The 13272-nt window shown below is 43.6% G+C and overlaps 1 protein-coding gene and 1 pseudogene across 1 annotated transcript; both read right to left on the minus strand.

The window, feature by feature from the left end:
* On the minus strand, window positions 1-342 carry LOC121499849 (annotated as a pseudogene).
* A 4673-nt stretch (window positions 343-5015) lies between these two features.
* On the minus strand, window positions 5016-12651 carry LOC121499318 (epididymal secretory glutathione peroxidase). The gene is made up of 5 exons (XM_041769844.1): window positions 12565-12651; window positions 9464-9617; window positions 6827-6944; window positions 6279-6378; window positions 5016-5222 (listed from the first exon to the last, which is right to left on the minus strand). Exons 1-5 carry the CDS (start codon window positions 12649-12651, stop codon window positions 5016-5018), a joined length of 666 nt encoding a protein of 221 aa, XP_041625778.1.
* Window positions 12652-13272: the final 621 nt, after the last annotated feature.

The following is a 13272-nucleotide window of genomic DNA, read 5'->3' on the forward strand; positions in this document are numbered from 1 at the left end:
TCAGATGCCGGGCAGGTCCATCCTCCTGAACACTCTCGCCATGACAAAACTCAATAGGACACAGAAAAATCCAGTGAATATAAGAAGAAATCTATTGAGTTTTGGAATGTTCGGTGCACTCCAAAGCTACTGGTTTCTGAGGCCCATGTTCATCAGGCAGAGAGCCAACACCAGGAGGTTCAACAGTAACACATCAATGGTTATGCTAGTGATGAGGAAGTAAGAGGCCACCAGCAGAGCATACAAAGACATGGCCCACAGTACACGCCCCCAGGGTGGCTTCTTCAGCTTCAGGTTGGGGCATTCAAGCACTAGCAAGGGGACTTGGTACAAAGTCTCCATGTTGGTGGTGGCAGGGGTGGCTCTTGACCCTCTGTATTATTTTATTTTTATTTAACACTATAACATAAACTATTTTCCATGATGGTCAAGCTAAAGGAAACACTGATAAAGCCCTTGCTGTTGGGTTGGACCTGTTCTAAGGACTGATATAATGACTCATTATTCCACATTTTTATATATTTGTAAGAGACAATGTTCAATCCGTCCACTGATCTATCACAATTTAACTGGATGTCTTTGACCTGTGTTCTGATAAAGACATTTGGTACATTTTAGACTTGCAGGACCAATATTCTAGAGCAGAGACTATCTTTCTGATTCCATGGCTTCTCTTCCTGGGAATATCCCAGCCTAATATAAAGAGCTAGCTCAGGACTTGGTTCTGGGGAAGAGCCGATGGTCTGAACAACCCATTGGTCCTCTCTTGTCCATGACCCCAAAGCCATAAACATTATCTTCTGAACAGGACTACGGACTTCCTAGCTGAGAAGTCAGTCTCTGACAGGACACTGTGCCCAGCATCTTTAACACTTTCTTAGCGAATGTAGATGTTTTCTGAGCCAGGTTTGGGGCTAAGGTGGTAGTGGCAGGGTGTATAAAACGTACGAAGAAAAAAAAAAAAAAAAAAAAAAAAAAAACGTACGACGAGTCAAGGCTAAGATTTCATGATGGTGTGCAGATGATTTTTTTAAACTAATGATGCCACAAAAGGTTATACTTAATCTTATTTTCCACTTATTTCTTTAAAGAATCAAAGGATGTAAATTAATCTTTTCTAATAAATATACCACATCAGGTACAGCACTTTCAATTAGGGCTATTCTTTGGTTTAGTTTGTGGAGAGACCCACAGACTCCAACAGACTAGAGAGACCATAGGGATCCCAATCATGTATCCTTTCTGTCTATCTGTCTGTCTCCTTGGGAAGATGGCTTCATGTACTGCCCAGGCCATGAACTTGGGAGTCAACTTCAGGCCTTCCACTTGGCCTATTCTACTGTGACAGTTCTTACACCACATGCCAAGATGTCAATGCAGCGGTTTGCCAATTACCACATACATCATTCTAACTGGACATTTGGGGACAAGAGAAATTTCTATCAGATGGATCCATGGCCTTAATGGATGAACTGTGAACCAGACTTGGGCAGGGGCTGCATCTGCTGCTTAGTCCTCAAAGCCTCCTAATCGGAGGCCATGATGACACTTTGGGCCTTCCAGTATCAATGTCAACCTGGATCTTATGTCCAACAGTCCTTGAAATGTAAGGGTATTTCTCTTTCTTGATTTTATGGTTACTGAGTGAATGGCTAGAAGTTCCTTTAGGAAAAGACTGGGAAATTACTTTCTATGTATTTGTGGTGGTATCACAGGATCCTACCTTCTCAGGACCCGGCTTCTTCTTTAGTCCATGATTCTGGGTCTGAAAACTGGTTCAAGATTAGAAGCCAAGCAAGGTGTGGTGATTTTATTTTTAACTGGGGCTGCTGCCTCAGCTTCCTGGTTCTCTATTCTTGCTTTCTTCTGATTGTATAGACAATGATTACCTTTGTTGGATGTTCATCTACCTTGCTTCTAGGGATGGTGTGTTCTTTGAGTCCATCTCCAACACCCTACAGAGTTCACACACACACATAATCACACACACACACTCTAAAGAATGAATGCTGCCATCTCTGGCCTTCAGGATTCTATAATCTGCATTGCTAACAGTGAGGCTACTTCTTTTTTTTTTTTTTTAATTTTTTATTTATTTATGATAGTCACAGAGAGAGAGAGAGAGAGAGGCAGAGACACAGGCGGAGGGAGAAGCAGGCTCCATGCACCGGGAGCCTGACGTGGGATTCGATCCCGGGTCTCCAGGATCGGGCCCTGGGCCAAAGGCAGGCGCCAAACCGCTACGCCACCCAGGGATCCCCAGTGAGGCTACTTCTATAGCAGAATTTCTTATCAGTCCAGGCCTTTATTTTTTTTTTTTTTTAATTTTTTATTTATTTATGATAGTCACAGAGAGAGAGAGAGAGAGGCAGAGACACAGGCGGAGGGAGAAGCAGGCTCCATGCACCGGGAGCCTGATGTGGGATTCGATCCCGGGTCTCCAGGATCGCACCCTGGGCCAAAGGCAGGCGCCAAACCGCTGCGCCACCCAGGGATCCCCCCAGTCCAGGCCTTTAGAGGACGCTCACCACAGAACTTCTCAGTGATCCTGCACATTCTTTTTTATTTTTTCAAATCCATGCAACACATTGTCATCAGCAGGTTTCTAGAGTTACATAGTAAATCCACTCTAGGCTGGCTGCTTCTTTCAGCTTTTGATCCCTCCTTTCTGTCATTAGGCACAATAGTCCTGGCGTTTCTACTGCATTTACTGAGAACCTTTTTTTTTTTTTTTTTTTTTTTTTTTACAAGCAGGAGAATCCAAACAGTGTGTTGGGTTCTTGCCAATGTGTAAAGTTTCTGCACTTTGGAAAAATGCCCCAAGATCAATGAACTCTCCTTTAGCTAATTTCGTGTCCCATGCCCCTTGATCCAGAACTCTCAGAATCTAGTTCTTTATGGGACAGATGTTGAGTAGATGGCAGAGCACATAATGTTTGGCAGAACAAAAGCCTCTGCATTGTCATCAAGCAAGAAGGATGTGCTTATTCTTAATAAGGAGAACTGGGAGTCTTGGAAAATCTGGGGATTTAGATGTTCTAAAGCATCTAACCAGATGTCTCCATCCAGTGTCTCAAGATTCTATTCTTTTCCAATCAAGGCCATGACCTGGGCATAGAAGGTAATTAGTTTGAGAATTTAACCATCTTTGGAGCTCTACTATCCCAACAATTAAGTCTTGGACCTGAAACTTAGCTTTTTGTGCTCTCGAGTTGCAGGATATGAGAGGTTCTTCATCTCCTCTTATGGAGGCACTTTGGCTTCTACAGTTAGCCTTTATTTGGTCAGATATAATCCTCAGCCTTTAATAATCTCTCTCCAAAGCACCAATTTCTTCTAGTAACAATCTTAAAATTACCTTAAAATTATATCACCTTAAAAGTACCACCTCTCTCACATTTCTCAAGCACCTGATACCATATCCTTTCATCAGTGTACCACCTCATTCAGGTTTGGTGAAAGTTTTAAAAATTGCTATGGGGTGCATGGGTGGCTAAATCAATAAAGTGTAAGACTCTAGGTTTTGGCTAAGCTCATGATCTCAGGATTGTGAGATTGAACCACATGTCAGGCTCTGCACTAGGTGTAGAGTCTGCTTAAGATCTCGCTGTCTCTCTCTCTTCCTCAGCAACCCCCCTTAAAAAAATAAAAAAATAAAAAGTGCACTGCTACTCTGTGCAATGGCTGTTTGTGCTCCACCCATCCCAGCACTGCTGAGCAGATGGTGGATAGTTCAGTTTCAAAACTATCATCTTAGCATCTTCTTTCTCACATCCCTTCTGGCGCCAACCACTGCAGGTTAGGTTACCTATAAAGTCTCAAAGATGGAGACGTGCATGCAAACCTTACTATAGAGCACTAGGTCAGGATCAACAGAAAGGCATCAGACCCTTGGGCATCTCTGCAGCTGGGATGGGCCCTCCAGAGCTGCCCTAAGTTGAGAAGTCAAGTCTTGCTTCTTATGCCCCTCATGGAGCAGTAATTGGATACATGCTGCCCCTGGAAAGGGGACATGACCTGAACCTGAGATAATTCCCAATAAGGGGTGACAATTGAGAGCTGCCAGGTGACAGCCTTCCAAGGATCTGGGAGGATAATTTCTTCTATCCAAGGGGTTCAGGTGATTTGGGAAACACATCATGTGTGGTAGTCACAGTGAAAAAGAAGAGAGAGATGAGACAAGTTTGAGCACAAGATAGGCTATAAAAACTACCACAGTGATGCCAGATGCTGTAGAAAACATTTTATTGGAGACAGTGCAGAGCTGATTCTGAAGCTGAAGAATCTAGGATGGACAAGGGAAAGCCCATCCTTCAAAGGATGCACTGTCCAGGTGTCATGACTTGAGTGCACTACAAGTCAGACAGCAGGGAAGTTTCTGTAGGATCTAAATGATAGAGAGGCTCCGGGTCCCACTACCATGGAGATGTCCTTCTCTTCATGCAAGGCAGTCTCCTGCTCCCACTCCACCTTAGAGCTCATAAACCAGAATGACAGGTCACGGTGTGTATGGGAGGGTGAGTTTCATGGATGAACACTGGTCTCAAAAGACTTGGAAACTGACAATATGTGTTTGTCACGGTGGAGGGCAGGTGTTATAAGGCGGAATATAACACCTGCTGTATGGCTACCATCCCACTGTTATTTCTACACTTTTAGAGTGGAAAGAGAAGGGGGAATATTCTGTCTGGAACGTTCATTTTCAGGATGTTGTGGCAGACTGAACCATCCTCATGGAACGCTGATTTTCTTTTGATGGACAGGACCGATTAAATGTATTTATATTAGAGGTCTAAGGATTTAGAGGTTCCATTCTTCTGTTCTTCTTCCACATACGGATTCTTGCAAGGAGAAATAGCAGTAGTCTTCTGAATATAAATCTGCTTGGTAGAGAGTGGGAACTCTGGTGGTACAGTGTGCTTTGGTCAAGGGCAGGCCATTTAGAAGAATGTGGTGAAATCTGGAATTTTTTTAAAACACGTCTTCTGATGAGAAGCAGGGTTGCTCCTGCCTTCCTATTTCATTTTGAGCTGTTTCAGGTAGACCAGGATGTCTGCCTTGACAGTGCTGATGGGAGTCCGGTGGAACCAGCGCAGGACAGGGACCCCATCAGACCCCACCAGGAACTTCTCAAAGTTCCAGCGGATATCGTGGACCTTTACAGGATCCCAGGAGATGTGTCTGAAGGAGCCTAGAACCTCTGAGGGGTGAGGGCAGGAGAGCTGGAGCAGAAATGGAACAAACAGCGTCATTTCTGCTACTGTCACCCACAGGGGATCTGCTCCCTCCCATGCCTATATATTCTAATTTCTTGTGATTCTTAACAAATCCTTTGGATTGCCACCACATCAATGATCAAGACAGTTGTAGATATAACAGTAAAAGCCTGTTCCCTCTTCCTGTGCTCCTGTGCCCCCGGTGATCACAAAGCAATGCTGTTATGGGTAAGATATGTCACTTCTGTTGGCTGTTGGTTTCCTTTTGTGCAAAGTCAACAATTTAGATTAGAATGGGGTTCCCCAGGTCTTAGGGCTCCTGGGCCAGTAGCATTCCAAAAATATCTTTGGGATCAACGTGGAGTTCCAACATTTTGTTTTGTCAAATTAACAAAACTTTTGAGAAGCATCATTTAATTTAAAAAAGATTATTGTAAGAATAAATTACAAATAGGTCCTAATCTTAAAATAAAGGGAAGCCCTTATAAGTCAGTTGAGTTTATGAAACCCTCTGACTTTGTCCTATTTTCTTCAATTTGCTGAAGGTATATAAAAATCTCTGAGCTAGGTGCTGGCCCACTGTCTAGCATTTACGAACAATTAACGCTGGTGGTTAGGGACCCTGTTAGCCTCCAGTTCTCTATATCTGAAAGTCAGTGTTTCATAAAAGGCACTTACTATGTGGTATTAGCCTATTTATTTCTATGCTCCTCTCTCCAATAGGAACCATCAAGGACTAGGGACTGTGTCTTATTCTTCTTTATATCAGTATTATTTAGCTAACTGCCTCATATTCAGAAAATGTACCTTGATGAATGAAGGTTAATGAGCAAAAGAAGGTGGTCCTTGGAAACACAGCCACTCTACACAGCCCTCTCCATCACAAAAGCCAGAATCTCATAAATACTAACAAATTAAACCCAGGTCCCTACACTAATGTGTAGACCTCTAGCCAAGAGTCCAATGTCACTTCCAGGCATGACCCTTGGGTCCATTTCCAGCACAGTAACTCTACAATAGGAATGCTAGGGAAGAAGAGGTTTGGGTCAGTGATTCACTCACCTTCAAGAAGGTGAAGACTTTCTGTTCTTTTTCACCATTCACATCCCCTTTCTCAAAAAGCTGGAAGTTAGGGACATAGCCTCTGCCTGGACGGACGTACCTAAAATGAACCACAGCATTCCCAGGAAGCTCCAGAATGTAGGAGAGGAGGCTACAGTGGGGCACCAGGTCTGGGGTTCATGGGAAAAGCAGGAGGAAGGGCAGAGATGGAAAACAGAGCTGAAAAGGGAAAATACAGGCCATTTCTAGACTGTGGGCTCCCTGATTCACAAAATTCTTCTCTTTACTGCTACCTGACCCTGTGTTCTGTGTACAGCCTCTGTTCCGGCTTCCTCTGCGTTCCTGCTCCTTTGCGGTCCAGCAACATCTCATCTCAGAGAGGAGAAGAGTCCCTGGACACTGCCAGACTCACATCAGGCTAGGACAAAGCTGATGTCAGCTTGCAGGTGCCCCTAATCTGCCACCCACTCAGGGAGTCCCCAGCACAAAAGTGGCTATGCAGTCTGAAAAAAGGTAGGCCTCCTGTGGGGTTCCTAGTAGGCACTTACTTCAGCCCCGGAAGGATCTCTGAGTTCTCTCCTGGCTCCTGCTTCCCAAATTGGTTGCAGGGAAAGCCCAATACAACCAAGCCCAAGGGCTTCAGCTCCTCCTGAAGTGAATTCAGTTCTGTGGGTAGATAAGAGACAATAAGGAGACCTTGTGTGGAGAAAGATCTGTGGGATTGACCCATTTCCAGGGCAACAGAGCCCTAGGGGAGGAAAAATCTCTAGATTGGAAAGACTCTCAGTGGCAGGGCTGCAGTTAGATGCTGGAGCTCCAGTCATGCATTCCAGAGCCTTTTGTTATAGGGTAATAGTTCCCAAATCTCTGGCACATCAGAATCAACTGAGAGCCCTTTCTGATAAATAGGGAAGATCAGGTCCCATCCCAGAGAATTCTGATTCCCTTCTTCTGAGATGAACCCCAGTCTTTAATATTCAAAACTTCACAGGGTTATTGTAGATTGTAAAATGTATAACTGCAAGTGTATGGAGGGTTATTGATGGGTACAGTTTCATTTTGGCAAGATGAGAAAGTTCTGGAGATTTGTCTCATAAGAATGTGAATATACTTAACACTACTAAGGAGTACACTTAGAACTGGTTAAAATTGTAAATTTTATATTACATCTTTTGTTATATACACACACACACACGCACACGCACACACACACACACACACAAGCTTGCCTTCCCTGGTTGGTTACTTGCTAAACTGAATCTGTCTTTTTTAAAGGAAAGGACACAGATGAGGAGAATGGGTTTTTCTCCTCTGTACAGACTGTGTGCTCTGGGTGGAGCAGGGATAAGCCTGACAGAGGCAAGGAGAAACAGAGAAATTCTAGGTCCAGCTTCCTGGAACAATCCTCAGGATGTTGAAAAGACATTCTACCCCATGGTCCTCACTGACATAGCAAAACACAAGTTTGCTCCTGCCTTCTTCCACTGTTTTCCAATGTGATTGCTCAGCTTTTTATAATCAACTTCTCTGTTAACGCTTTCTGGGCTACATGGCTTCAGTCCCCTGACAAACACCAGCCAGTACCACTTAGATTCTGCACAGCCAACTGGTCAACTGGTACCACCTCTTAGTCCTGTTCTTTTCCTTTTCCTTCCTTCCTTCCTTCCTTCCTTCCTTCCTTCCTTCCTTCCTTCCTTCCTTCCTTCCTTCCTTCCTTCCTTCCTTCCTATCTTTCTTTTTTTAAAAACTAGAGATTGCCTTCCTGATTCCATATAGTTCCTCAGTATTTCTCCCCACATCCTTCCCCTCTGTCCTCAGTCACTGTACATGATCACTTCCTCTAGGAAAGAGACAATAAATTAGGAATCCTGTCTTCCAGTCCTTGAGCAACTAACTATTGCTTAGTGTCCTTGTCTGTTATGTACAAAATGGGAACTGACTAAATTGATTTTTAAAGTCAGTGTAAGCTGGTAAGATGAATTATGGTCCAACACAATGTTATTCAGCCTTAAAAAAGAATGAGGAGATGGTCTGAACTCTAAAGTACTTTATTAATTAAGACAAAGAGCAAAATGGGATGTAGTATTTATATTATGTTATAACTGGGTGGGAGAGAAGCAGAAAAAAACCTCTACCTATGTATTTTCCTCTGAAGGGAGGGGGGAGGAGGTGGAAAGACTTCTCACTCTAAACTTTTTGATTCCCATAATTTGTGAGCCTTGTGAATATATTACCTGTTTACAACATAATCAAAACAACAAAAAATGAAGTTATTATTAGTTTATATATAAGTCCCTCTGTTTCTGGGTTTTTCTCCTCTGGTAACATTCATCCTATTCACTATTATTATTTTTTTTTAAGTAGGCTCCACTCCCAGCATGCAGCCCATCACAGGGCTTGAACTCAGAACCCTGAGCACAAGAGTTAGATATTTAACCAACCAAGCCACCTAGGCACACTCCATCCTACTCATTATCCATTGCTTTCTAAACCACATGGTCTGAGATATGAGAAAGATAAAATCTCTCCTTGAGTAACATACAGAGAGGCGGAATCTCCATCTAGGAGGCCTTCAGTTGGAGCAGGAAGATTTCCCCCATCACCACCTGCTCTACCAACTCTCCAGCCAAACGCAGCTCCAGGTATAAAACCCCATCCGCCTCTCTCTGTCTTTGTCAGTTACCTGTAAAACCCTAGAAAAGTTTCAAAAACATTGTTTCTGTCTCTTGTATTCACAGAGGAGAGTTCTAGAATCGGTGGAGAGGCTCCTAGTCCTCAGAGATCTATTGATTCTCCTGGAAATTCTCAGGAGCAAAGCAGAAGCAGGACATGGGGAGGGAATCAGCAAACTTTTTCTATAAAGGTCTAGATAGTAAATACCTTAGACTTTATGAGCCAGGTGGTCTCTGTCACCATTATCATCAACTTACTCAACTCTGCCTGGAGGCGTAAAATCAGTATGAAGTGCATGGGCATGGCTGTGTTCTGATAAAACTTTGTTTACAAAAAAAGCAGGCTAGCCAGATTTGGCCTGTGGGCCATTGTGGCTTCTGACATCAGGGAACCAAGTCACTTGACCATGAGCATTTATTTTCATATGTAATTAGAATATAATTCTAATTATGATTTAGAATATAGTGAGCTGGAAGATTCAGCCCCAAGGAGATTTGGCTATGAATTCTTACCAGGATACTGAGCTGTCAGACCACAATAGGTGGCCACATTGACAAAAAGAACATGCTTGCCCGCATACTGCTTGAACTGAATGCGTTCATTTCCATTGAGAGTGAGGGCTTCATATTCATAGATGGTGCCTTTCACATCTTTGTAGCAATCCATCTAGAAGATTTAAAAAATGATGATATTAATAACAACAATTCCTAACATCAGTGTAAGCTTTCAAAGCACTCCAAGTAATACCTGCATTAAATGAAAACAAACCAGGAAACAAACAGGAGTTATCTAAGGTGTGTGTGACAGGATAGAAAGTTAAGTCTTGTGATTTAGAAGCCAGTGGTTTTCAAGCAACAGTCAAGTCTCCCCTCCTGTTATCCTGGAAGAGGCAGGACACCAGGAAATGTGCTGGGATAAGATGAACAGAGCAGAGATTTATGAACTGGGATGGGAAGTTCTGGAAGGAAGCAGGGGCGGAAGAGAAAAGCCCACTGCCTTTTGTGCTTCTGTGAGAATGAGGATACTCATTGGCTCTGGGTTGGAGACATTCTGTCTGGATTTTCCCAGTGAAGGGAAGGTTTGGGATTGCTTATATAGTGGAAAGAACTCTGATCTGGGAATCAGAAGCCAGCTCTGTGGTCAGATTCCCTTGTGAATCTGGGCAATTCTCATCCTTGACATTCAGTTCCCCCACTGGTAAAATGACATTCACCTACATTCCTGACAGGTCCTCAAGGGGCCTTCCCAGTTTAACATTCCAGAACCTAATATTAGCCCTGCCTGAAACAGTGTTCTCTCTCCTGTCACTCTCACACTCGCATGATAGTCCTACAAGCCGCTACTGTGGAACTCTTTCTGTGGCTCCCAGCGGAGGAGGTGGAGAGCCCAAATCCACCTGCTAGTGCTACTAAAATCTATCTGGCAGCACCCAGCTGCACATAACCAGTGCTCCCCACCCCACTGTGCTCTAGGTATCTAATATTTGCCTTCACCACTGGCTCCATCTATTGTATTCCTCCCCAAATCTCCTGAACATATTAGAGCAGAATTCCATGTACCACAAATAAATTCCACATAACAGAAATTAGTTGTCCATGACATTCTGGTCGCCTGTTCTTAGGTTAAATTCCTCTGCAAGGCAGATCTCACCTTATTCTTCCTCCACTGTATCTATATAGGGTCCATGAAGGACTCCTTTTCCTATCTTGGGAAAGCTGCTGCCAGTTGCTCATGGAACACAGGGAATACAAAACAGGAAGTGTGAAAAGGAAGCCACCACACTACATGGTGAGAATGAGGAAAGAGGAACCAATCAGAGAAAGGGGAGAAGGACATAATCTGGAAGGTCTAGATTTAAACTAGGATTAAATCAGACTCCCTGGAAATCCAATGAACTAGAAAGGATTTCAGCCAATCACTACCTGTCCCGATGCAACACAAACAAAACCAGACTTTCTCCAACTTTCTAGGCCAACTGCTTCCATGACTAGCACACCGGACTCTAGAACTCAGTCCCTGCTCTGGGGCAGAAAGGTGCCTTCTCTGTGCAGGCTTTTGCACTTTCCCCTGAGTGCATACACAGACACATGCCAGCAAAACTGAGATGTGCATAGAGAGAATACTGTATGAAAACATCCATCTCAACTTCCATAATGCCAGGTGCTAAGTTAAACATTTTAAAGAAATTGTCTTTTTTTTTTTCCCTTTGTACTGCAATGAAAATTACTGAAAATCATGTTAAGTAACCAGAGTATGGGAATTTAGAACTGGAAATTAGAACTCTGAACTGGAAAGCCCTTTCCAGGCCAGCTTACTCCTGACACTCATTGCTGCTTCAAATGTATTTAAGTCCATATAATATGTCTCTAATACCTCCAGACTCAGTTTTTTATTAAGCAAATTCTATAGCTGAGGATCCAGGGTCTTCATACTCAACTAGGCAGCACTGAGTCACAGAAAAGCCACACCAATTCTCAAAAGTAGAGTCACCCAGGAGGTTCTCTGGTCAACTTCAGAGTGGTAGGAAGATCTTACCAGAGCTGCCTTTTACTGAGCACATTATATGTGTCATAATTATTGTTCACCTACCCACAAGGTAGATACGGTTGTCCACAAATATATATGAGAAAGCAGAAGCTAACAAAGGTAAAGGGACTTGTCCAAGACCAAAAATGATTGCCCCACTACACGGATGAAAGGTTGCTTGCCTCTCACTTCATGATTCCATCTTGCCTCCAAGTCATCCAGATCATTGCTCTCCTTCCCAGAGCTGCCCCTCCCTATGTTATACACACATTTCATCAATAAGGCAACTGAATTATGAACTAGGACTTAGACTGATGCCAGAATCCAAAACCCCTGATTCTAAATCTGTTTGTTTTAGATCTTCAATTTCTTTCTTTCTTTCTTTCTTTCTTTCTTTCTTTCTTTCTTTCTATCTATCTATCATCTATCTATCTATCTATCAGTCAGAGTGTGTGTTCACACACACACATGTGTGCATGTGCATGGGAGGTGGGGAGAGGCAGAGGGAAGCAGACTCCCCACTGGGCTCAGTCTCAGGACCCTGAGATCATGACCTGAGCCAAAGGCAGATGCTTAATCAACTGAGCCACCCAGGCGCCCCTAGACCTCCAATTATTTTTGCCTATGTTTTATGTTTCTCTGATTAACTCTCTGATTTTATCCATCTGCAAAAAAACTTCCACATTGGTTTTTTCCTTCTTGTTGTAGGTGTCCTACTGAGCTGCATCAGAGATGACCTGGCTCACCGTCTCCTCCAAACCTTGCCACCCACCATGGTGTCCACTGCTTCCCCTGCCTGGCGCCCAGCCCTGATGCAGATACTGACGTGTTGGAAGAGTATCCAGATAATCCTAACTAGAGATGGAGGAGAGCAAGGACTGCAGGAAGGAGACTCTTCCCTACCTATATTCAGCCCAAGGAGCATCCATTTATAGGAATGAAGAAGAGGCAAGTAGAAAAGAAAGGTTAATGGAAAACCCCAATATGAAAGAAAGCAGAGGTCAGAGCCTTACAAGAATGACTGGAACAGGACAGAACAGTGACTCCACCTTGGGGCCCTGCCCCACCCTCTCTGGAGGCTGCTCACCTTCGTCTTCTCAGGCTTGGCATTTGTCTGCACAAAGCTGACTAGCAGAATAGGCAAAACATAGGAGGCCCCTAACCATGCAGTCATGACTAGTCCGTAGATGTAGTTTTTGAGGCTGGGATCTCACACACCCTGGCAAACTTTTGATCCTCTAGCCAAGGCTGTGCACACCAATTGCAAGGATTTCTGTGGCATGAGTGGGGATGTAGAATTTAAACCACATCCTCACCCACACACACCCCCATGGGCATTCTGTGCTCACCAGTGCGATGAGGACCTGGGACTCATATAAATTCTGGCAGAATTGTGAAAAGGTGAGGGCAAGCATCCATTGTCTTGAAGATTACTGTCTGTTTTAATCGAGTGAATAGTAGTGTCCAGATGCAGACAAAGCCTCCCCGGCTTTTCAGTAGAGTCACTACCAAGGGAACGACATTGACATTCCAGATACCATTCATAATATCATGATTTGTGGACCATCTAGGACCTCTCCAAGAGAGATGGAAGGAACATGGCCCTGAGGAGGGAAAGATATTCACAACATATGTGAAAGAAGCACATTACTATATTCATTACACAACTGCCTTCAAGTGATTACAAATCAGTAATTACACAACCAGCCCAACAGACACATGGGCACCAGACAGTAAACCAAATGGCATTTGTGCTGGGATACAATGTTCCTCCTCAGCAGTAATCAAAGAGGTA

The sequence above is a fragment of the Vulpes lagopus genome, chromosome 10 (genome assembly GCF_018345385.1).
Source record: "Vulpes lagopus strain Blue_001 chromosome 10, ASM1834538v1, whole genome shotgun sequence".
In the NCBI taxonomy this organism is placed as follows: Eukaryota; Metazoa; Chordata; class Mammalia; order Carnivora; family Canidae; genus Vulpes; species Vulpes lagopus.

Coding starts and splice junctions, on each gene's coding strand:
- LOC121499318 (XM_041769844.1), bottom strand. CDS start 12,651: ATGACTGCATGGTTAGGGGCCTCCTATGTTTTGCCTATTCTGCTAGTC. Junction 6,945..9,463: donor TCTGACAGCTCAGTATCCTG/GTAAGAATTCAT, acceptor ATCTACCCACAG/AACTGAATTCACTTCAGGAG. Junction 5,223..6,278: donor AAGTCTTCACCTTCTTGAAG/GTGAGTGAATCA, acceptor TTTCTGCTCCAG/CTCTCCTGCCCTCACCCCTC.